The 26,597-nt window shown below is 42.8% G+C and overlaps 1 protein-coding gene across 1 annotated transcript in view; it reads right to left on the reverse strand.

Moving 5' to 3' along the window:
- The window catches only part of LOC138650953 (carbonic anhydrase-related protein 10-like), a 1,155,128-nt gene that overhangs the window by 240,749 nt on the left and 887,782 nt on the right, over positions 1-26,597 (reverse strand). Inside the window, exon 7 of the mRNA XM_069740840.1 lies at positions 18,086-18,240. Coding sequence (XP_069596941.1) covers positions 18,086-18,240 — 155 coding nt within the window. The remainder of the gene's footprint in view (positions 1-18,085; positions 18,241-26,597) is intronic.

Here is a 26,597-nt window from a genome sequence, read left to right on the forward strand (position 1 = left end):
TAACACATGGCTGTAGGCAATTTTAAATTGGTTCCAGGGGTACACGGGCAGCAGTGGTGTGGTCAGTGGAGGCCTAGTGGAAGGAGTGACCACAGACAGGCATCGAAGGCCTAACATAACAAAAATGTCAATACAATGGTATTGTCAGTGGCAGGCATTGAAGGATGTCAGCACATAGACTAAAGATTGGTGGAGCTGTGAGATAATTTTGCAAGTGGTAGAGCACTGTTTGAGCTGGGGTGGGGGGAAACTGTCTTGTGGCCGGCGGTACAGGCCCAGGGCCCCTCATATTACAACGGTGTGTCTGACGTTGGGTGCGCACCACCACCGCCAGAGACACTTTATTGTACTAGGAGGGGCCCAGTGGCAGTGCCGTCGACCAAAAGCGGGCTCACCCACCTCTTCAGACAAACTGCACTCTCACGGGTGCTGTCGCCAAGTGTCGATACCACGGCCCCGTGTGGGGAGTTTGGCCATTTAGTGAGGTGTAAACATGTCGTATGCTGGACAATCAGGTGCTGAAAATTACGAGATTGGAAAAGGCATTCAGAATAGTCCACAGGCAAGACCTTTTCATAGGAAAGCTAGGTGTCAGCCGGGCAAGGTGGGGCAAAAGATTTCGAAATCCAGTTGTGGTTCATTTTAATGAAGGTTAGATCATCTACATTTTGGGTAGCCAGACGAGTCCTTTTTTCTGTTAGTATTGAACCTGCAGCACTGAATACTCTTTCTGATAGGACACTAGCTGCCGGACAAGCAAGCTCCTGCAATGCATATTCTGCCAATTCTGGCCAGGTGTCTAATTTTGATGCCCAGTAATCAAATGGGAATGACGGTTGAGGGAGAACATCGATAAGGGATGAAAAATAGTTTGTAACCATACTGGACAAATGTTGTCTCCTGTCACTTTGAATTGATGCTGCAGTACCTGTCCTGTCTGCGGTCATAGCAAAATCACTCCACAACCTGGTCAGAAAACCCCTCTGGCCAACGCCACTTCTGATTTCTGCCCCTCTAACTCCTCTGGTCTGCTGGCCCCTGCAGCTCGTGTGAGAACGATCACGGGCGCTGTGTGCAGGGAATGCCAGAAGCAAACGGTCAACAAGAGTTGATTGTTTGGTTGCTAATATTAGTTCCAAGTTCTCATGTGGCATTATATTTTGCAATTTGCCTTTATAGCGAGGATCAAGGAGGCAGGCCAACCAGTAATCGTCATCATTCATCATTTTAGTTATGCGTGTGTCCCTTTTGAGGATACGTAAGGCATAATCCGCCATGTGGGCCAAAGTTCCAGTTCTCAAATCTGCGGTTGTGCTTGGTTGAGGGGCAGTTTCAGGCAAATCCACGTCACTTGTGTCCCTCAAAAAACCAGAACCCGGCCTTGCCGCGCCACCAATTTCCAGTGGCCCCGGAAAAGCTTCCTCATTAAAAATATAATCATCCCCATCATCCTCCTCCTCTTCGCCCGCTACCTCGTCCTGTACACTGCCCTGGCCAGACAATGGCTGACTGTCATCAAGGCTTTCCTCTTCCTCAGCTGCAGACGCCTGATCCTTTATGTGCGTCAATTTTTGCATCAGCAGACGCATTAGGGGGATGCTCATGCTTATTATGGCGTTGTCTGCACTAACCAGCCGTGTGCATTCCTCAAAACACTGAAGGACTTGACACATGTCTTGAATCTTCGACCACTGCACACCTGACAACTCCATGTCTGCCATCCTACTGCCTGCCCGTGTATGTGTATCCTCCCACAAAAACATAACAGCACGCCTCTGTTCACACAGTCTCTGAAGCATGTGCAGTGTTGAGTTCCACCTTGTTGCAACGTCTATGATTAGGCGATGCTGGGGAAGGTTCAAAGAACGCTGATAGGTCTGCATACGGCTGGAGTGTACGGGCGAACGGCGGATATGTGAGCAAAGTCCACGCACTTTGAGGAGCAGGTCGGATAACCCCGGATAACTTTTCAGGAAGCACTGCACCACCAGGTTTAAGGTGTGAGCCAGGCAAGGAATGTGTTTCAGTTGGGAAAGGGAGATGGCAGCCATGAAATTCCTTCCGTTATCACTCACTACCTTGCCTGCCTCAAGATCTACAGTGCCCAGCCACGACTGCGTTTCTTTCTGCAAGAACTCGGACAGAACTTCCGCGGTGTGTCTGTTGTCGCCCAAACACTTCATAGCCAATACAGCCTGCTGACATTTGCCAGTAGCTGCCCCATAATGGGAGACCTGGTGTGCAACAGTGGCAGCTGCGGATGGAGTGGTTGTGCGACTGCGGTCTGTGGACGAGCTCTCGCTTCTGCAGGAGGACGAAGAGGAGGAGGAGGGGGTGCGAACGGCTACAGCCAATTGTTTCCTAGACCGTGGGCTAGGCAGAACTGTCCCAAACTTGCTGTCCCCTGTGGACCCTGCATCCACCACATTTACCCAGTGTGCCGTGATGGACACGTAACGTCCCTGGCCATGCCTACTGGTCCATGCATCTGTTGTCAGGTGCACCTTTGTGCTCACAGATTGCCTGAGTGCATGGACGATGCGTTCTTTAACATGCTGGTGGAGGGCTGGGATGGCTTTTCTGGAAAAAAAGTGTCGACTGGGTAGCTCGTAGCGTGGTACAGCGTAGTCCATCAGGGCTTTGAAAGCTTCGCTTTCAACTAACCGGTAGGGCATCATCTCTAACGAGATTAGTCTAGCTATGTGTGCGTTCAAACCCTGTGTACGCGGATGCGAGGCTAAGTACTTCCTTTTTCTAACCATAGTCTCATGTAGGGTGAGCTGGACTGGAGAGCTGGAGATCGTGGAACTAGCGGGGGTGCTGGTGGACATGGCAGACTGAGAGACGGTGGGAGATGGTATTGTTGCCACCGGTGCCCTAGATGCAGTGTTTCCTACTACGAAACTGGTGATTCCCTGACCCTGACGGCTTTGGCCTGGCAAAGAAACCTGCACAGATACTGCAGGTGGTGCGGAAAATGGTGGCCCTACACTGCCGGAAGGGATGTTGCGTTGCTGACTAGCTTCATTGGCCGAGGGTGCTACAACCTTAAGGGACGTTTGGTAGTTAGTCCAGGCTTGCAAATGCATGGTGGTTAAATGTCTATGCATGCAACTTGTATTGAGACTTTTCAGATTCTGTCCTCTGCTTAAGGTAGTTGAACATTTTTGACAGATGACTTTGCGCTGATCAATTGGATGTTGTTTAAAAAAATGCCAGACTGCACTCTTTCTAGCATCGGATACCTTTTCAGGCATTGCAGACTGAGCTTTAACCGGATGGCCACGCTGTCCTCCAACAGGTTTTAGCTTTGCCACGCGTTTTGGGCAAGATACGGGCCCGGCAGATGGAACCTGTTGCGATGTTGATGCCTGCTGCGGCCCCTCCTCCTCCGCTTCAGAACTGCTGCCGCCTGCACCCTGTTCCCCCAATGGCTGCCAATCGGGGTCAAGAACTGGGTCATCTATTACCTCTTCTTGTAGCTCGTGTGCAACTTCGTCTGTGTCACCGTGTCGGTCGGTGGTATAGCGTTCGTGATGGGGCAACATAGTCTCATCAGGGTCTGATTCTTGATCAGCACCCTGCGATGGCAATGTTGTGGTCTGAGTCAAAGGACCAGGATAGTAGTCTGGCTGTGGCTGTGCATCAGTGCACTCCATGTCAGATTCAACTTGTAATGGGCATGGACTGTTAACTGCTTCACTTTCTAAGCCAGGGACGGTATGTGTAAAGAGCTCCATGGAGTAACCCGTTGTGTCGCCTGCTGCATTCTTCTCTGTTGTTGTTTTTGCTGAAGAGGACAAGGAAGCGACTTGTCCCTGACCGTGAACATCCACTAACGACGCGCTGCTTTGACATTTACCAGTTTCACGAGAGGAGGCAAAAGAGCTAGAGGCTGAGTCAGCAAGATAAGCCAAAACTTGCTCTTGCTGCTCCGGCTTTAAAAGCGGTTTTCCTACTCCCAGAAAAGGGAGCGTTCGAGGCCTTGTGTAGCCAGACGACGAACCTGGCTCCACAGCTCCAGACTTAGGTGCAATATTTTTTTTCCCACGACCAGCTGATGCTCCACCACTACCACTACCCTCATTACCAGCTGACAATGAACGCCCCCGGCCACGACCTCTTCCACCAGACTTCCTCATTGTTTTAAAAACGTTACCAAACGAACGGTATTTGTTGCTGTCACACAACTTACACGGTGAGCTATAACTTCAGTATGATTTAGCTACCCCTTTACAGGTGGGTGAGACCACAACGAAAATCAGCCACAATGTTACACACTCTGTTGTTGTTGGCAACAAATGAGATGGCACACACGCAGGACTGTCACTGAAGCGCAAATGTAAATATTTATCTCCCACTGATTTGTGTTTGTTTTTTTTAAAAGGGAGACTTCAGAAAAAAAAAAAATTAAAAAAAAATTATTTTTTACAGAAGAATTTATAAAACAAATAAAATGAAATGATTGTTTCAGGGAGAATTTAGGAAAAAAAAAAAAAAAAAAGGCTTTGTAGGGCCCACTGAGTGAGAGAGGACGCACACAGGAGTCAGGAGTGGCACACAAGCCCAGAGGCCAATATTAATCTCCCACCGATTGATTTAGTTATTTTTTTTGGTAGATTTTGGAACCCAAATCAAGCACAAAAAATAATAGGCTTTCTATGGCCCACAATTGGGGAGAGAGAGAGAGAGATGGCACACCCAGGAGTCAAGACTGGCACACAAGCAGAAGGGGCAATATGAATCTCCCACAGATTTTTTTTTTTTTTTTTTTTTCAGGGAGACTTGAGAGAAAAAAAAAATACAAAAAAAATGATTTTTTTCAGGAATAATTTAGAAACCAAAGAAAATAGAATGATTGTTTCAGGGAGAATTTAGAAAACAAATAAAACAAAAAATAGGCTTTCTAGGGCCCACTGAGTGACAGATGACGCACACAGGAGTCAGGAGTGGCACACAAGCCCAGAGGCCAATATTAATCTCCCACTGATTGATTTAGTGATTTTTTTTGGTAGATTTTGGAACCCAAATCAAGCAAAAAAATTAATAGGCTTTCTATGGCCCACAATTGGGGAGAGAGAGAGAGATGGCACACCCAGGAGTCAAGACTGGCACACAAGCAGAAGGGGCAATATGAATCTCCCACAGATTTTTTTTTTTTTTTTTCTGGGAGACTTGAGAGAAAAAAAAAATACAAAAAAAATGATTTTTTTCAGGAATAATTTAGAAACCAAAGAAAATAAAATGATTGTTTCAGGGAGAATTTAGAAAACAAATAAAACAAAAAATAGGCTTTCTAGGGCCCACTGAGTGACAGATGACGCACACAGGAGTCAGGAGTGGCACACAAGCCCAGAGGCCAATATTAATCTCCCATTGATTGATTTAGTGATTTTTTTTGGTAGATTTTGGAACCCAAATCAAGCAAAAAAATTAATAGGCTTTCTATGGCCCACAATTGGGGAGAGAGAGAGAGATGGCACACCCAGGAGTCAAGACTGGCACACAAGCAGAAGGGGCAATATGAATCTCCCACAGATTTTTTTTTTTTTTTTTTTTCAGGGAGACTTGAGAGAAAAAAAAATACAAAAAAAAATGATTTTTTTCAGGAATAATTTAGAAACCAAAGAAAATAAAATGATTGTTTCAGGGAGAATTTAGAAAACAAATAAAACAAAAAATAGGCTTTCTAGGGCCCACTGAGTGACAGATGACGCACACAGGAGTCAGGAGTGGCACACAAGCCCAGAGGCCAATATTAATCTCCCACTGATTGATTTAGTGATTTTTTTTGGTAGATTTTGGAACCCAAATCAAGCAAAAAAATTAATAGGCTTTCTATGGCCCACAATTGGGGAGAGAGAGAGAGATGGCACACCCAGGAGTCAAGACTGGCACACAAGCAGAAGGGGCAATATGAATCTCCCACAGATTTTTTTTTTTTTTTCAGGGAGACTTGAGAGAAAAAAAAATACAAAAAAAATGATTTTTTTCAGGAATAATTTAGAAACCAAAGAAAATAAAATGATTGTTTCAGGGAGAATTTAGAAAACAAATAAAACAAAAAATAGGCTTTCTAGGGCCCACTGAGTGACAGATGACGCACACAGGAGTCAGGAGTGGCACACAAGCCCAGATGCCAATATTAATCTCCCATTTTTTTTTTTCCAGGGAAAATTTATAAACCCAATAAAAAAAATAATAATAAATAGGCTTTCTATGGCCCACTATCTGAGAGAGAGAGATGGCACACTTAGGACTGGCACACAAGCCCAAAGCCCAATATTAATCTCCCACTGATTGATTTAATGATTTTTTCAGGTAGAATTTAGAACCGAAATCGAGCAAAAAAATTAATAGGCTTTCTATGGCCCACTGAGTGAGAGATGGCACACACAGGAGTAAGGAGTGGCACACAAGCCCTGAGGCCAATATTTTTCTCCCACTGATTGATTGATTGATTTTTTCAGGTAGAATTAGGAACCCAAATCAACCCAAAAAATAAATAGGCTTTCTATGGCCCACTATTTGTGAGAGAGATGGCACGCTCAGGACTGGCACACAAGCCCAGAGGCCAATATTAATCTCCCACTTTTTTTTTTTTTCCAGGGAAAATTTATAAACCCAATAAAAAAAATAATAATAAATAGGCTTTCTATGGCCCACTATCTGAGAGAGAGAGAGATGGCACGCTTAGGACTGGCACACAAGCCCAAAGGCCAATATTAATCTCCCACTGATTGATTTATTGATTTTTTCAGGTAGAATTTAGAACCCAAATCAAGCAAAAAAATTAATAGGCTTTCTATGGCCCACTGAGTGAGAGATGGCACACACAGGAGTAAGGAGTGGCACACAAGCCCTGAGGCCAATATTTTTCTCCCACTGATTGATGTTGTGATTTTTTCTGGTAGATTTTGGAACCCAAATCAAGCAAAAAAATAAATAGGCTTTCTATGGCCCACTGAGTGAGAGATGACACAGACAGAGATGGCACTCTAGCAGAAATGTCAATCTTAATCTCCCACAAAAAAAAAAAAAAAAGGAACTGTCCTTCAATTACTATCTCCCTGCAGTAATCTCAGCCAGGTATGGCAGGCAGCAATAAGGAGTGGACTGATGCACAAATTAAATAAAAAGTGTGGACAAACAAACAAGATAGCTGTGCAGAAAGGAAGGAACAAGAGGATTTGTGCTTTGAAAAAAGCAGTTGGTTTGCACAGCGGCGTACACACAGCAATGCAGCTATCAGGGAGCCTTCTAGGGCAGCCCAATGAGCTACAGCGCTGAGGAAAAAAAAAAAAAAAGGAGCTTCCACTGTCCCTGCACACCGAAGGTGGTGTTGGGCAGTGGAAATCGCTACAGCACAAGCGGTTTTGTGGTTAATGGACCCTGCCTAACGCTATCCCTGCTTCTGACGAAGCGGCAGCAACCTCTCCCTAAGCTCAGATCAGCAGCAGTAACATGGCGGTCGGCGGGAACTCCCCTTTATAGCCCCTGTGACGCCGCAGACAGCAAGCCAATCACTGCAATGCCCTTCTCTAAGATGGTGGGGACCAGGACCTATGTCATCACGCTGCCCACACTCTGCGTTTACCTTCATTGGCTGAGAAATGGCGCTTTTCGCGTCATTGAAACGCGACTTTGGCGCGAAAGTCGCGTACCGCATGGCCGACCACGCACAGGGGTCGGATCGGGTTTCATGAAACTCGACTTCGCCAAAAGTCGGCGACTTTTGAAAATGTGCGACCCGTTTCGCTCAACCCTAGCTGCAACTATTTAAAGCTCGCATGGCCGCACGACCAAGTTATGTGCTTTGCGCCAGTGTGGTCATGTAAGATTGTGTTCAGGGACCCGGCTGAAATAAGCCCCTAGAATGCTGGCACCTCCGGCGAGGAGATTGTGTTTGTGTGTATTCAGGGACCTGACTGAAATGAGCCCCTAGAATGCTGGCACCTCCGGCGAAGAGTTTTGTGTGCATGCATGACCACTGACTGCTTTCAGTTGGCTAGTTAGCCTGTGCCTCTGTGAAGTCTAACAGGGCGCAGTGCTTTGCTTTCACGGCTACTCTGTGAAATAACAGAGCTAGTTCATACCTCCATATTGTGCCGCCATTTGCTAGCAGCAAGTTCTCCTGCACAGTGGACCCCGGGCTGCGAACGCATCTATAACAATAAAACATCTATATTTACTCGGTGCATTCCGCAAGCCCTAACAGGGTCTAATTTTCAAAATGGTTGCACTTAAGGGGTTTTAATGTTTAGGCTCATCAGGGGCTCTCCAAACGCGACATGGTGTCCCATCTCAATTCCAGTCAATTTTGCATTGAAAAGTCAATCGGCGCTCCTTCCCTTCCAAGCTCTGCCATGCGCCGAAACAGTGGTTTACCCCCACATATCTGGTATGAGCGCACTCAAGACAAATTGCACAACAACTTTTGGGGTCCAACTTCTTCTCTTACCCTTGTGAAAATAAAAAATTGGGGGCAAAATATCATTTTTGTGAAAAAATATGATTTTTATTTTTACGGCTCTGCATTATGAACTTCTGTGAAGCACTTGGTGGGTCAAAGTGCTCATCACACATATAGATAAGTTCCTTAAGGGGTCTACTTTCCAAAATGGTGTCAATTGTGAGGGGTTTCAATGTTTAGGCACATCAGGGGCTCTCCAAATGCAACATGGCGTCCCATCTCAATTCCAGTCAATTTTGCATTGAAAAGTCAATCGGCGCTCCTTCCCTTCCAAGCTCTGCCATGCGCCCAAACAGTGGTTTACCCCCACATATCTGGTATGAGCGCACTCAAGACAAATTGCACAACAACTTTTGGGGTCCAACTTCTTCTCTTACCCTTGTGAAAATAAAAAATTGGGGGTAAAAATATCATTTTTGTGAAAAAATATGATTTTTATTTTTACGGCTCTGCATTATGAACTTCTGTGAAGCACTTGGTGGGTCAAAGTGCTTATCACACATATACAGTTAGGTCCATATATATTTGGACAGAGACAACATTTTTCTAATTTTGGTTATAGACATTACTACAATGAATTTTAAACAAAACAATTCAGATGCAGTTGAAGTACAGACTTTTAGCTTTCATTTGAGGGTATCCACATTAAAATTGGATGAAGGGTTTAGGAGTTTCATATCCTTAACATGTGCCACCCTGTTTTTAAAAGGACCAAAAGTAATTGGACAATTGACTCCAAGGCTATTTCATGGATAGGTGTGGGCAATCCTTTTGTTATGTCATTCTCAATTAAGCAGATAAAAGGCTTGGAGTTGATTTGAGGTGTGTTGCTTGCATTTGGAAGGTTTTGCTGTGAAGTGAACATGCGGTCAAAGGAGCTCTTTATGCAGGTGAAACAAGCCATCCTTAAGCTGCGAAAACAGAAAAAACCCATCCGAGATATTGCCACAATATTAGGAGTGGCAAAATCTACAGGTTGGTACATCCTGAGAAAGAAAGAAAGCATTGGTGAACTCATCAATGCAAAAAGACCTGGGCGCCCACGGAAAACAACAGTGGTGGATGATCACAGAATAATCTCCATGGTGAAGAGAAACCCCTTCACAACAGCCAACCAAGTGAACAACACTCTCCAGGAGGTAGGCGCATCAATATCCAAATCTATCATAAAGGGAGGACTGCATGAAAGTAAATACAGAGGGTTCACTGCACGGAGCAAGCCACTCATAAGCAACAAGAATAAAAAGGCTAGACTGGACTTTGCTAAAAAACATCTAAAAAAGCCAGCACAGTTCTGGAAGAACATTCTTTGGACAGATGAAACCAACATCAACCTCTACCAGAATGATGGAAAGAGAAAAGTATGGCGAAGGCGTGGTACAGCTCATGATCCAAAGCATACCACATCATCTGTAAAACACGGCGGAGGCAGTGTGATGGCTTGGGCATGCACGGCTGCCAGTGGCACTGGGTCACTAGTGTTTATTGATGATGTGACACAAGACATAAGCAGCCGAATGAATTCTGAAGTATTCAGAGACATACTGTGTGCTCAGATTCAGCCAAATTCAGAAAAACTGATTGGTCGTCGTTTCATACTACAGATGGACAATGACCCAAAACATAAAGCCAAAGCAACCCAGGAGTTTATTAAAGCAAAGAAGTGGAATATTCTTGAATGGCCAAGTCAGTCACCTGATCTCAACCCAACTGAGCATGCATTTCACTTGCTAAAGACTAAACTTCAGACAGAAAGGCCCACAAACAAACAGCAACTGAAAACCACCGCAGTGAAGGCCTGGCAGAGCATCAAAAAGGAGGAAAAACAGTGTCTGGTGATGTCCATGCGTTCAAGACTTCAGTCAGTCATTGTCAACAAAGGGTTTTCAACCAAGTACTAAAAATTAACATTTTATTTAAAATTATTGAATCTGTCCAATTACTTTTGGTCCCTGTAAAAACAGGGTGGCACATGTTAAGGAGCTGAAACTCCTAAACCCTTCACCCAATTTTAATGTGGATATCCTCAAATGAAAGTTGAAAGTCCAAACGTCAACTGCATCTGAATTGTTTTGTTTAAAATTCATTGTGGTAATGTCTATAACCAAAATTAGAAAAATGTTGTCTCTGTCCAAATATATATGGACCTAACTGTAGATAAGTTCCTTAAGGTGTCTACTTTCCAAAATGGTGTCAATTGTGAGGGGTTTCAATGTTTAGGCACATCAGGGGCTCTCCAAATGCAACATGGCGTCCCATCTCAATTCCAGTCAATTTTGCATTGAAAAGTCAAACAGCACTCCTACCCTTCCGAGCTCTGCCATGCGTCCAAACAGTGGTTTACCCCCACATATGGGGTATCGGCGTACTCAGGACTAATTGCACAACAACTTTTGAGGTCCATTTTCTCCTGTTAACCTTGGTAAAATAAAACAAATTGGAGCTGAAGTTAATTTTTTGTGAAAAAAAGTTAAATGTTCGTTTTTTTTAAACATTCCTAAAAATTCCTGTGAAACACCTGAAGGTTAGAGTTGAGCGACTTTTGCTTTTTTCGGATTGAGTTGGGTTTCGCTAAATCTGACTTTGTCAAAAGTTGGGTCAGGTGAAATTGGCCGATTATTGCGAAAAGTTAGTGGCCGACTGAAACACGAAGCCCAATGCGAGTCAATGGGGAATCAAAGTCGGCAGTGAGAGGAGGACAGGAAAACACCTAGAGTGCCCATTTTAATGCCAAAAACAACAATTCTTATTACTGAAGCTTGTCATTCTTAATTTACTTTATAATAATAGTTAGGCATTGAAAACTGGGGGTCATTTGTCTAAAGTTGTGGGGGGGGGGGGTAGGGCTGGCTCAAGATTTTTGTGGGCCCAGGAAATGCGGAATACGTCACGGCAGTGGAGCAGGGAGAGGTAAGTATTTCAACTTTGCAAGTGCTGTGATCCAGAGCAAGCAGGGGGGGCCCATTCATTGGCACTGGCACAGGGCCCCTCATAGCACGGCGGTGTGTTTGACGGCGGGTGGTGCCTCCCACTGGCAGAGACACTTTTGCGTACTATGAGGGGCCCTGTACCAGTGACATCACCAACAAGTATGCCCCCCCTGATGAAGGAACCTGCACTTTGATCTGCACCTTCCTCTTTGCCCCCATGTAAGGTGGTATAGTATGCGGGAAGGGGAACATGCCTTTCAGCAGGGTGAGATTCTGGCTGTGTATAGTGCAAGGGGAATGTAGTGGTCTGGGTCAATGTATCAGCAGACTCATCTAGCCGTGGCTGGGCAATGGGCAGGATGAGGAGGAAACACAGATATAGGCCCAAATAATAAAGTAGGCTAAATGCAGTTCAAAATTGGTAACAGGACTAAACAGGTGGCATTACTTTGTTCAGTGGAGGACAACTGTAATGAGTGGCAGACACAAAAATTAGGCCCAAATAATAAAGTAGGCTAAATGCAGTTCAAAATTGGTAACAGGACTAAACAGGCGGCATTGCTTTGTTCAGTGGAGGACAACTGTAATGAGTGGCAGACACAGTTAGTAGGCCAAAATACTAAAGTAGGCTAAATGCAGTTCAAAATTGTTAACAAGACTAAACATGCAGCATTGCTTTGTTCAGTGGAGGACAAATGTAATGAGTGGCAGACACATTTAGTAGAGCCAAATAATAAAGTAGGCTAATGCAGTTCAAAATTGGTAACAGGACTAAACAGGCGACATTTCTTTGTTCAGTGGAGGACAACTGTAATGAGTGGCAGACACAGTTAGTAGGCCCAAATACTAAAGTAGGCTAAATGCAGTTCAAAATTGTTAACAGGAATAAACGGGCGGCATTGCTTTGTTCAGTGGAGGACAACTGTAATGAGTGGCAGACACAGTTAGTAGGCCCAAATAATAAAGTAGGCTAAATGCAGTTCAAAATTGGTAACAGGACTAAATGGGCGGCATTACTTTGTTCAGTGGAGGACAACTGTAATGAGTGGCAGACACAGTTAGTAGGCCCAAATAATAAAGTAGGCTAAATGCAGTTCAAAATTGGTAACAGGACTAAACGGGCAGCATTGCTTTGTTCAGTGGAGGACAACTGTAATGAGTGGCAGACACAGTTAGTAGGCCCAAATACTAAAGTAGGCTAAATGCAGTTCAAAATTGTTAACAGGAATAAACGGGCGGCATTGCTTTGTTCAGTGGAGGACAACTGTAATGAGTGGCAGACACAGTTAGTAGGCCCAAATAATAAAGTAGGCTAAATGCAGTTCAAAATTGGTAACAGGACTAAATGGGCGGCATTACTTTGTTCAGTGGAGGACAACTGTAATGAGTGGCAGACACAGTTAGTAGGCCCAAATAATAAAGTAGGCTAAATGCAGTTCAAAATTGGTAACAGGACTAAACGGGCAGCATTGCTTTGTTCAGTGGAGGACAACTGTAATGAGTGGCAGACACAGTTAGTAGGCCCAAATACTAAAGTAGGCTAAATGCAGTTCAAAATTGTTAACAGGAATAAACGGGCGGCATTGCTTTGTTCAGTGGAGGACAACGGTAATGAGTGGCAGACACAGTTAGTATGACCAAATAATAAAGTAGGCTAAATGCAGTTCAAAATTGGTAACAGGAATAAACGGGCGGCATTGCTTTATTCAGTGGAGGACAACTGTAATGAGTGGCAGACACAGTTAGTAGGCCCAAATAATAAAGTAGGCTAAATGCAGTTCAAAATTGGTAACAGGACTAAACAGGTGGCATAGCTAGGTACATGGGTGGGCTCCCCTGCTGAGCAGCAGACAGTGGTAGTAGGCGCAAAGTATTAACTGGTCTAAATGGAGGCCACGGCCCCTGTATATTTTAACTATCATCTATCATTTCAACAAATTTGTATTGGCAGTGCCATTGAAGGATTTAACAGCACAGACTACACAGACTACACAGTGGTGGAGCAGGGAGAGGTAAGTATTGCAAGTGGTAGAGCACTGTTCAAGCTGGGGGGAACACTCTCTCGTGGGTGGCGGTACTGGCATGGGGCCCCTCATATTACGACGGTGTGTCTGACGTTGGTTGTGCACCACCACCGTCAGAGACACTTCATTATACTTTGAGGGACTCTGTGCCAGTGCCGTCGCCCAAGAGTCGGCCCACCCTCCTGTCCAGGCAAACGACACTCGCACGGGTGCTTGCACCAGGTTGTGACCACGGCCCTGTGGGGGAAGTCAGCCCATTTAGGGAGGTATAAAAATGGCCCATGGTGGACATTCAGCAGCTGCAAATGGAGGAATTGGAGAAGTCAGTAAGAGGAGGCCAAAATCAAGACATTTTTCAGGCAAGCTATGTGTCAGCAGGGGAAGGAGGGGCAAAATAATTTGACCTCCAGCCTTGGGTGCTATTGTGCTTTTGCCGCTACCACCAGATGCACCACCACCACCACCACCATCAGTATCAGCTGGCAACCACTGCCCACGGGCTCTTCCAACAACTGTTATATGGTACTGTAAAACAAGGTAGAAGGTGTATATAACCTTGTTGAGAATTTGAATCTCCCTTTTTTTGGGGAGACTGAACCAAAGCTCAGGCCCAGTGTATATAACAATGCAATCTAAGTGGCAGAAAGTGGCTGGCTGACCTACGACAAACTAACAGGACTGCAGTATATCCACTTTGTGAGAATTTGAATCTCACTTTTTTGGGGTGAGACTGAACCAAAACTCAGGCCTAGTATAAATAACAATGCAATCTAAGTGGCAGAAAGTGGCTGGCTGACATACGACAAACTAACAGGACTGCAGTATATCCACTTTGTGAGAATTTGAATCTCACTTTTTTGGGGGGAGACTGAACCAAAACTCAGGCCCAGTGTATAAAACAACACAATGTAAGTGGCAGAAAGTGTCTGGAAGATATATGAAAAAATACAAGGACTGTAATACCATTTCAATCTCCCTACAATGATCTCAGGAAAAGTATGGCAGCAATAAAAAGGACTGTTGCACACAAAAGTGTGGACAAATAAACAAAATAACTGTGCAGAAAGGAGCAACAGGATTTTTGCTTTTACAAAAGCAGTTGGTTTGCACAGCGGCGTACAAACAGCAATGCAGCTATCAGGGAGCCTTATAAGGCAGCCTAATAAGCTACAGAGCTGATGCACAAAAATATAGCCTCCACTGTCCCTGAAGCTGCAGCAACCTCTCCCTATGCTAAGATCGGCAGACGTAAGATGGCGGCCGGCATGCATGCCCCTTTATAGCCCCTGTGACGCAGCAGGAAGCAAGCCAATCACTGTCATGCCCTTCTCTAAGATGGTGGGGACTGAGTCCTATGTCATCACGCTGCCCAGACTCTGCATCCTCCTTTATTGGCTGAAAAATGGCGCTGAAAGCGTCAAACGAAACGTGACTTTTGCGCGCAGATTGCCGACCTCATGGCCGATCCCACACTAGGATCGGGTCGGGTTTCATGAAACCCGACTTTGCCGAAAGTCAGCGATTTTTGAATTTGTCCGATCCGTTTCGCTCAACCCTACTGAAGGGTAAATAAAATCCTTGAATGTGGTTTTGAGTACCTTGAGATGTGCAGTTTTTAGAATGGTGTCACACTTTGGTATTTTCTATCATATAGATCCCTCAAAGTGACTTCAAATGTGATGTGGTCCCTAAAAAAATGGTGTTGTAAAAATGAGAAATTGCTGGTCAAGTTTTAACCCTTATAACTCCCTAACAAAAAAAATGTTGGTTCCAAAATTGTGCTGATGTAAAGTAGACATGTGGGAAATGTTACTTATCAAGTATTTTGTGTGAAATATCTCTGTGATTTAAGGGCATACAAATTTAAAGTTGTAAAATTGCGAAATTTTCAAAATGTTCGCCAAATTTCCATTTTTTTCACAAATAAATGCAGGTAATATCAAAGAAATGTTACCACTATCATGAAGTGCAATATGTTAGAAGAAAATAATATCAGAATCATCAGGATCCGTTGAAGCATTCCAGAGTTATAATCTCATGGGACAGTGGTCAGAATTGTAAAAATTGGTCTGGTCATTAACGTGCAAACCACCCTTGGGGCTTAAGGGGTTAATTGGACCATGAAAGTTGTTGTGCAACTTATCGTTAGTACGCTGATACCCCATATGTGTGGGGACCACTGTTTGGGCGCATGGCAGAGCTCGGAAGGGAAGAAGTTGTGGAATGCAGACTTTCATGGAATGGTCTGCGAGCATCATGTTGCACTTGCAGAGCCCTTGACGTGCCTAAACCGTAAAAATTCCCCCCAAGTGACCCCATTTTGGAAACTAGATCCCTCAAGGAGCATATCTAGATGTGTGTTGAGCACTTTGAATGCCCAAGTGCCTCACAGAAGTTTATAAAGCAGAGCTGAAAAAATAAAACAAATCATTTTTTTCCACAAAAATGATTTTTTATCCCCCAATTGTTTTTTATTTTCCAAAGGGTAACAGGAGAAACTGGACCTCAAAAGCCATCCAATTTGTCCTGAGTACCCTGATTCCCTATATATGCAGGTAAACCATTGTTTGGGTGCACAGCAGAGCTCAGAAGGAAGGGAGCACCATTTGACTTTTTGAACGCAAAATTGGCTGGAATCAATGGTGGCACCATGTCGCGTTTGGAGATCCCCTGATGTACCCAAACAGTGGAAACCCATTAATTCTAACTCCAACCCTAATCCCAACACACCCCTAACCCTAATCCCAACCTTATCCATAATCCTAATTACAACCCTAACCCCAACACACTCCTAACTCTATTCCCAACCCTAACCATAACCCTAGTCACAACCCTAACCCCAACACACCCCTAAACCTAATCCCAACACTAACTATAACCCCAATCACAACCCTCACCCCAACACACCCCTAACCCTAATCATAACCCTAATCAAAACCCTAACCCCAACACACCTCTAACCCTAATCCCAACCCTAACAATAACCCTAATAACAACCCTAACCCCAACACACCCATAACTATAACTCTAAAAACCCAACCCTAATCCCAACCATAACCTCAACACACCCCTAACCCTAATCCTAACCCTAACTATAACCCTAACCATAAAAATAACCCTAATCCCAACCCTAATCCCAATCCCAATACACCCCTAACCCTAATCCCAACCCTAACCATAACCCTAATCCCAAACCTAACCATAATCCCAAACCTAACTCTAATCCCACCTCTAACCCTAATCTCAACCCTAACCCTAATCCCAAACCTAGCCCTAATCCCAACCCTAAACCTTAATCTCAACCTTAATCCTAATCCCAACTCTAACCCTAACTTAGCCCCAACCCTAACCCTAACCCAAACTCACTTTAGCCCAACTCTATCCCTAATTGGAAACTGGAAATTAATACATTTTCTTTGTAATTATTTTTTCATAACTAAGGGGGTGATAAAAGGGGGTTTATTTTTTTTTTATTTTGATCACTGTGTTAGGGTTTATCACAGTGACCAAAATGAACCAATCTTCCTATTGTTGCTGGATGCCGGCAGGGACATCTTGGCAGGAGCACTGTGCATATGCCCACCATTTTCTTGCCAGAAAAAGATGATGGTGCCCATGGAGTAAAGCAGGAGGGCCAAGGATCATCGGGAGACACTGGAAAGTATTGGGGGGTGATCGGGGAACCCTATTTATCTGTCCTCTGATGTGCGATCACATAGGAGGACTTAGAAATAAAATGGCACAGTGGACTTTTTTTTTTGCAATCGCCAAAGTCAGGAGACATCACGGTGATAGACATGGGTAAGAATCAGTCCTGAACTTTTTATTATACCGTTTGCCTTTTAATTGATGGCTCTTTATATTACATAATATGGCTTATTATCCCTATGAACTTGATCCTACCTGTCATAAACTGGGATCAGTGATACTCTCCTGACTATTTATTTTGCCCTGTGTCCTTTGCATGGAATTTTATCTACATAATATATTTGTGTACTGATTGATTTTATTGTTTTTCTTTGTTATTACTATTCTGTTTATGGACGAATAAAAATATTTTGCATATACTCTTATGACAGATTCTATGACTCCAAATATTCTATTTTTTTATACAAATTTTAATATTTGTCTGTCTACTGGCTAACACGTTATAAAGATATTTATTTTTCCTTCACTTTAAGTGATAACTTGCAACTGTGAACAGAGAGGCTGATGACCCATTTGTTCACATGATCTTATGAATACTTGACACAGACGTGAAGGTAGGTGTTTTCAAGACTTCAAGTGACTGCATAACTTGTGGATACAGCAAATAGGGTTGAAAGTGATGGAAACAGTTGAGCTTCTTAATGAGCACACAAATTGATATTTTAAAGTGAACAATTATTCAAGTCTATAAGTTTATGTTCTATACTCTGCACTCCCAACACGCTTTCCAATGAAACATTAGAAATCTGAGTTACAACCATTATAAAAGTATTGAAAAATTGATTACCCCAAAATGTTGTACATACAAATAAAATGTTGCTAAACAGTGAATTTCCTTTTAAGTAATTCAGTTATTATAATTTGTAGGACTTTAGACAGACAAACTCTCATATTATAATAATATAATTTTGTGCGGCAAAACGTACAAATAAACTTTAGAAATATTCTACCTGCATTGAAGTGATATTTAAAGGTCTATCGATTATGATCCAGGTCGCAGTCTCATAACAAGGAGGAATGGTCATCGAACCTTGATAAGTCAGAAATCCAAATGACTCTGGATATAATTCTTCAATACTGAGATCTTGGATGATATTAGCTTCATCTACAGAAATAAATGTTTGCAATTAAAACAAAGTCAGTTTTTAACATTTGCAAGTACATTTATGTGACGGAAAACTTATGATTTCACACATCATGCACATCGTGCACTATGAAGATTCTCCAATGCTGATAGCGGAAGTGGAAGGGATTTGACTACCAGAGTGTGATTTGCATACATGCGGTCACGTGCTGGCTAGATTCTATCTAGCGTCACTTAATGTCAGTGTACTGATCGAGAACAGATGCAGTTTGGTTTGAATGTGTCCAGGAACATGGAAATCGCATACTTGCATTCAAATAACCACTCCCTGCCGACACATGGAAATCCTCGCAGAGAGCAGTGTGCACAATGGGAGGATTCAAAACTTAAGGTACCGTCACACTTAGCGACGCTGCAGCGATACCGACAACGATCCGGATCGCTGCAGCGTCGCTGTTTGGTCGCTGGAGAGCTGTCACACAGACAGCTCTCCAGCGACCAACGATGCTGGTAACCAGGGTAAACATCGGGTAACTAAGCGCAGGGCCGTGCTTAGTAACCCGATGTTTACCCTGGTTACCATCCTAAAAGTAAAAAAAAACAAACAGTACATACTTACCTACCGCTGTCTGTCCTCCAGCGCTGTGCTCTGCACTCCTCCTGTACTGGCTGTGAGCACAGCGGCCGGAAAGCAGAGCGGTGACGTCACCGCCCTGCTTTCCGGCTGACCGACGCTCACAGCCAGTACAGGAGGAGTGCAGAGCACAGCGCCGGGGACAGACAGCGGTAGGTAAGTATGTAGTGTTTGTTTTTTTTTACTTTTAGGATGGTAACCAGGGTAAACATCGGGTTACTAAGCGCGGCCCTGCGCTTAGTTACCCGATGTTTACCCTGGTTACCAGTGAAGACATCGCTGGATCGGTGTCACACATGCCGATTCAGCGATGTCTGCGGGGAGTCCAGCGACGAAACAAAGTTCTGGACTTTCTTCCCCGACCAGCGACAGCACAGCAGGGGCCTGATCGCTGCTGCCTGTCACACTGGACGATATCGCTAGCGAGGACGCTGCAACGTCACGGATCGCTAGCGATATCATCTAGTGTGACGGTACCTTTAGAGTGACTGCAGACTTGTATTTTAGATCAGACAACCCTATCTAAACAATCCACTGACTGGTTATAGTACTGAACTTCAGGAACCAAAGAATGAGGGCTAGAGTTTGGGTCACCTACAGAACTTGTCCCACACCTGGCAATGATTGTTGCTTATTTTGCAAAACTGAAGACTTGCACATGCAAAATATTCAAAATCACTTGCAGAAATTCTAGAGATGAGCAAATTATTTGAAATTCAAATTCACCGTGTTCAGCAAAGTTTTCCAGAAAGTTTGATTTGCGATGAATTTCAGTACTGCAATTGGGTTGAGGTCTGGGGACTGTGAGTGCCAATGCAGCACCTCCATTTTTTTTATTGAACAATTTATTTCCCAGTCTTGACATAAGCTTTGAGCTGTTGTCCTGCGGGAATATTATGTCATCCTTTTTATACCCTCACTACTTCACTGTATGAAGTAACTTGTCATGTAGCGTCACCACCACCAGAGCTACCATGTCACCACCACAAGAGTTGCCACCTCACCACCACCAGAGCTGCCGCCTCACCACCACCAGAGCTGCCGCCTCACTACCACTAGAGCTGCCGCCTCACCACCACCAGAGCTGCCACCTCACCACCACGAGAACTGCCGCACCCCTGACCTTCTGTCTCTTCCCTATTATCCTGTAGAATGTCTGTCATTGTAAATTTGTTTAATGTAAACGATATATATAACTCTGTATGTAACCCGTTTCTCATGTACAGCACCATGGAATTAATGGTGCTATATAAATAGATAATAATAATAATGTAGGATACACACATATCATCATTGAGACTTCCATTGATCCTGATCAAGTATCCAACATCTTTGGCTGTGAAACAGCACCATATCATTAGGCTTCCACCACTGAACTTGACAGTTTCTTCAATTTCTCAATCTGTTAGCCCCTTTTTCTCTTCTTTCTTCCAGACCCATTTGTCCCCATCAGAGTCTATTGACTTTCGTCTCACTGCTCCAATTCACCTGTTTCCAATCTTCTACTGTCCATGTTTTCATACTTTTTTGCAAACTCGAGCCAACGCTTCTTATGATGATATTGAAGTTGAGGCTTCTTCACCTTTTTTTGAGATACCATTCAAGACTTATGTAATGGGCATTGTATAGTGCTTGCATAAATGTCTGTATGAGCTCACTGTTATGAAGTATAAGAGCAACTTCCACTGCTGTGTTTGTCATGCCAGAACTGATAAAACTTTTGATGAGCCAACTTGTTGACTATGAGTTTTTTGCCTGGATATCCACCTCTTGGCTTTTCAATGGATGGACTTCATTTTGTATTCTTCCAACTGTCGTGGCATACACGTGATGCAGTTTGGAAATTTTCTTGGTCAAGAAGACACTATCGATGAGCTAGATGAGGCCATTTCGCTTTTCTTGGGAAATATTCTTCATTGCAGCTCCTTGATTCGAATCAGTGACTTTTCATTTGGGAATCAACATAACAATACATTGAACTATTAGAAAATAGAACAGTTTGTAATTTGTAGTGTACAGGAAGAAAAAGATTTTTTCACCAAGCGGAGCAAAACGGTAACAATGCAGTGACATGACAAGAATCTGCATAACTAATCGTATGCTAAACAGTTGCAAATTTATGTTTGGGATAGCCAAGATAACTGTCTATAAAATGATGGTAATCTCACATTTGAAGCACTAGTGGATGGTGAGATATGGAGCCTGAAAGCCAAAAATTCAAAACAATGTGACTTTTTTGCTCATCAGTGTATAACACTCATTCCAAAATGCATTCCTTTTTGTCACACACTGGCAAATGGAAGAAGCTGGCACTTTTTCACACGGAGGTGCCACATTTTTCTCTGAAATAGGCTTGAAATATTGGGCTATTACAACAACAAAGTATGCAAAAACAAAGCAAATTATTTATTACTAAACCATACTTTGTGACTGGCATGTAGTTGAGTTCAACATTCTCATTTGAGGTGATTTTTCTATTGACTTTTAGGTATTGTTTGTCTCACAACTCAAGAAGTAGTAGCCAAATTAGAACTCTTGGCTATTAAATTGCCTTCCTTGTTTCAAGTGTGTGAACAAGAAAGAAAATGTTGATATTAAGGTGCTATTACTGCAATAAATCACAGATGAATCCTTTCACAGTCACACTAACTATGTAGGCACAACACCTTATATGACTTCAATCTTTAGATTAATAAATGCACCCCTGCTATGTAATGTGTAATGGATGAACATTCTCTGATCATACAACAGCTACTGACTATGAGAGAAAGCATAAGAGTATACTGACAGGACAGCACAAGATCACAGATGCTGCTTTCTGTGAGGTAAAACATTTCCCTACCTATTGAAAAACAAGCAGCACTTTACCTCACAGAAAGAATCAGCTGCATTCCCACGCTGTTCTGTCTATATACTCTCTTTTGTTTTCTCTCCTGCACAGGTGTTGTGGTATATCTGACCATGTCATGTTCCTGCACGTTGAGACGCAGCCATTACACAGGACATAGCAGGGGCACATTTATAAGTTTACTTCAGCACTGTGGCATTTTTATAACATATGCAATTGTGAAAATGGTAAATTATTACGTAAAGTTTTTTTTTTTATTATTCTAATGTAGAATGAGCTGTGCACTCTGACCTCCTGTCCCCACACTGTAAAATCCTAAATGTCTGCCAGACTGATCCTCATCTTTTATCAAGGCTGTGACAGTCCCCAGTAATTGGCTGTGCTGAGGGTCTGCAGATTTGAGGGATTTTGACTTTTAATTCAATGTTTTCTGGCTTGGTCTATTAATCTATAAACTATTTTTGTGGTATTGGCAACATTTCTGAAGGAAATAGTGCAGCAATGATTAGCTACAATATTTATCAATCATTGGAAAAAATTTTAAACTGACATGGACTGTGGGACATCTGATGTTTCAATGGATTATTTTTTTTCCTCCTATTTCTAGTGCTGAACAATTTGCCTAAGGAATTCTGTAACATGGCCTTGTGAATTTGCATGTTATGCTGATTAGAAATTAGGAAATATCAACAGCTGTACGTGAGTAGAAAATATGTTTCTCTGATGGATTCCGTATATTTGTACTTCAGTATATAATTATTCTGATCAGACTGATCTAATCAGTGTAAATCAGATACAGGACCTCAAAATGTGTTAATTTCTTCCAATAACAAAATCATACTTATATCATAAATGTCTCTGAAGAAAAACTGTAAAAATGTAAATATTTCCATGTTATCCAGCCAGTATGCACAATGTTCACGATCATGTTGTGGCTTCAATTCTGAAATGACCCATTGCACCCGTGATACTTGTGCTCTTAAATGGATCTAAACCATTCCTGAGTGGAGTGATTAACATATTATGAAGAACATCACATTTTTGCTTTATTGACAGCAAGTAATGCAGTGCAGAACATGATACTCTGACTGTAAAAAGCACACCAGAAATTAGATAATAACAGAAATATGGACCCACATTTCCATTAAAAAATGTTTTATGATGTTATACAGTTGAAACCAGAAGTTTACATGCACTATATAAAAAGACACATATGCATGTTCTTCTCAATTTCTGACATGAAATCAGTATAAAACTTTCCTGTTATAGGTCAATTTGGATTACCATAATTATTAATATTTGCCAACTGTCAGAATAATGAGAGAGAGAATGTTTTAAGGCATTTTTATTACTTACTACAGAGTCAAAAGTTTACATACATTTCATTAGTATTTGGTACCATTGCCCTTAAACTGAATGACTAGATGGACAACCCTGGCTGCTGCATTAACCCCTTCATGACCCAGCCTATTTTGACCTTAAAGACCTTGCCGTTTTTTGCAATTCTGACCAGTGTCCCTTTATGAGGTAATAACTCAGGAACGCTTCAACGGATCCTAGAGGTTCTGAGATTGTTTTTTCGTGACATATTGGGCTTCATGTTAGTGGTAAATTTAGGTCAATAAATTCTGCGTTTATTTGTGATAAAAACGGAAATTTGGCGAAAATTTTGAAAATTTCACAATTTTCACATTTTGAATTTTTATTCTGTTAAACCAGAGAGATATGTGACACAAAATAGTTAATAAATAACATTTCCCACATGTTTTCTTTACATCAGCACAATTTTGGAAACAAAATTTTTTTTTGTTAGGAAGTTATAAGGGTTAAAATTTGACCAGCGATTTGTCATTTTTACAACAAAATTTACAAAACCATTTTTTTTAGGGACCACCTCACATTTGAAGTCAGTTTGAGGGGTCTATATGGCTGAAAATACCAAAAGTGACACCATTCTAAAAACTGCACCCCTCAAGGTACTCAAAACCACATTCAAGAAGTTTATTAACCCTTCAGGTACTTCACAGCAGCAGAAGCAACATGGAAGGAAAAAATGAACATTTAACTTTTTAGTCACAAAAATTATCTTTTAGCAACAATTTTTTTATTTTCCCAATGGTAAAAGGAGAAACTGAACCACGAAAGTTGTTGTCCAATTTATCCTGAGTACACTGATACCTCATATGTGGGGGTAAACCACTGTTTGGGCGCACGGCAGGGCTTGGAAGGGAAGGAGCGCCATTTGACTTTTTGAATCAAAAATTGGCTCCACTCTTTAGCGGACACCATGTCACGTTTGGAGAGCCCCCGTTTGCCTAAAAATTGGAGCTCCCCCACAAGTGACCCCATTTTGGAAACAAGACGCCCCAAGGAACTTATTTAGATGCATAGTGAGCACTTTGAACCCCCAGGTGCTTCACAAATTGATCCGTAAAAATGAAAAAGTACTTTTTTTTCACAAAAAAATTCTTTTAGCCTCAATTTTTTCATTTTCACATGGGCAACAGGATAAAATGGATCCTAAGATGTGTTGGGCAATTTCTCCTGAGTACACCAATACCTCACATGTGGGGGTAAACCACTGTTTGGGCACATGGTAAGGCTCGGAAGGGAAGGAGCGCCATTTGACATTTTGAATGAAAAATTATTTCCATCGTTAGCGGACACCATGTCGCGTTTGGATAGCTCCTGTGTGCCTAAACATTGGCGCTCCCCCACAAGTGACCCCATTTTGGAAACTAGACCCCCCAAGGAACTTAATTAGATGCCTAGTGAGCACTTTAAACCCTCAGGTGCTTCACAAATTGATCTGTAAAAATGAAAAAGTACTTTTTTTTCACAAAAAAATTCTTTTCGCCTCAATTTTTTCATTTTCACATGGGCAGTAGGATAAAATGGATCATAAAATTTGTTGGGCAATTTCTCCCGAGTATGCCGATACCTCATATGTGGGGGTAAACCACTGTTTGGGCACTCGGCAGCGCTCGGAAGGGAAGGCGCGCCATTTGACTTTTTGAATGGAAAATTAGCTCCAATTGTTAGCGGACACCATGTCGCGTTTGGAGAGCCCCTGTGTGCCTAAACATTGGAGCTCCCCCACAAGTGACCCCATTTTGGAAACTAGACCCCCCAAGGAACTTATCTAAATGCATATTGAGCACTTTAAACCCCCAGGTGCTTCACAGAAGTTTATAACGCAGAGCCATGAAAATAAAAAATAATTTTTCTTTCCTCAAAAATGATTTTTTAGCCTGGAATTTCCTATTTTGCCAAGGATAATAGGAGAAATTGGACCCCAAATATTGTTGTCCAGTTTGTCCTGAGTAGGCTGATACCCCATATGTGGGGGTAAACCACTGTTTGGGCGCACGGCAGGGCTCGGAAGGGATGGCACGCCATTTGGCTTTTTAAATGGAAAATTAGCTCCAATCATTAGCGGACACCATGTCACGTTTGGAGAGCCCCTGTGTGCCTAAACATTGGAGATCCCCCAGAAATGACCCCATTTTGGAAACTAGACCCCCAAAGGAACTAATCTAGATGTGTGGTGAGGACTTTGAACCCCCAAGTGCTTCACAGAAGTTTATAACGCAGAGCCATGAAAATAAAAAATAAAAAATATTTTCTCAAAAATGATCTTTTAGCCTGCAATTTTTTTTTCCCAAGGGTAACAGGAGAAATTTGACCCCAAAAGTTGTTGTCCAGTTTCTCCTGAGTACGCTGATACCCCATATGTGGGGGTAAATCACTGTTTGGGCACATGCCGGGGCTCGGAAGTGAAGTAGTGACGTTTTGAAATGCAGACTTTGATGGAATGCTCTGTGGGCGTCACGTTGCGTTTGCAGAGCCCCTGATGTGGCTTAACAGTAGAAACCCCCCACAATTGACCCCATTTTGGAAACTAGACCCCGAAAGGAACTTATCTAGATGTGTGGTGAGCACTTTGAACCCCCAAGTGCTTCATAGAAGTTTATAATGCAGAGCCGTGAAAATAATAAATACGTTTTCTTTCCTCAAAAATAATTATTTAGCCCAGAATTTTTTAATTTTCTCAAGGGTAACAGGAGAAATTTGACCCCAATATTTGTTGTCCAGTTTCTCCTGAGTACGGTGATACCCCATATGTGGGGGTAAACTACTGTTTGGGCACATGCCGGGGCTCGGAATTGAAGTAGTGACGTTTTGAAATGCAGACTTTGATGGAATGCTCTGCGGGCGTCACATTGCGTTTGCAGAGCCCCTGATGTGCCTAAACAGTAGAAACCCCCCACAAGTGACCCCATTTTAGAAACTAGACCCCCCAAGGAACTTATCTAGATATGTGGTGAGCACTTTGAACCCCCAAGTGCTTCACAGACTTTTACAACGCAGAGCCGTGAAAATAAAAAATCATTTTTCTTTCCTCAAAAATTTTTTTTTAGCAAGCATTTTTTTAGATTCACAAGGGTAACAGGAGAAATTGGACCCCAGTAATTGTTGCGCAGTTTATCCTGAGTATGCTGGTACCCCATATGTGGGGGTAAACCACTGTTTGGGCACACGTCAGGGCTCGGAAGTGAGGGAGCACCATTTGACTTTTTGAATACGAGATTGGCTGGAATCAATGGTGGCGCCATGTTGCGTTTGGAGACCCCTGATGTGCCTAAACAGTGGTAACCCCTCAATTCTACCTCCAACACTAACCCCCCCACACCCCTAACCCTAATCCCAACTGTAGCCATAACCCTAATCACAACCCTGATCACAACCCTAATTCCAACCCTAACCCTAAGGCTATGTGCCCACGTTGCGGATTCGTGTGAGATATTTCCGCACCATTTTTGAAAAATCCGCGGGTAAAAGGCACTGCGTTTTACCTGCGGATTTTCCACGGATTTCCAGTGTTTTTTGTGCGGA

Source organism: Ranitomeya imitator, chromosome 10 (genome assembly GCF_032444005.1).
Source record: "Ranitomeya imitator isolate aRanImi1 chromosome 10, aRanImi1.pri, whole genome shotgun sequence".
Taxonomy (NCBI): Eukaryota; Metazoa; Chordata; class Amphibia; order Anura; family Dendrobatidae; genus Ranitomeya; species Ranitomeya imitator.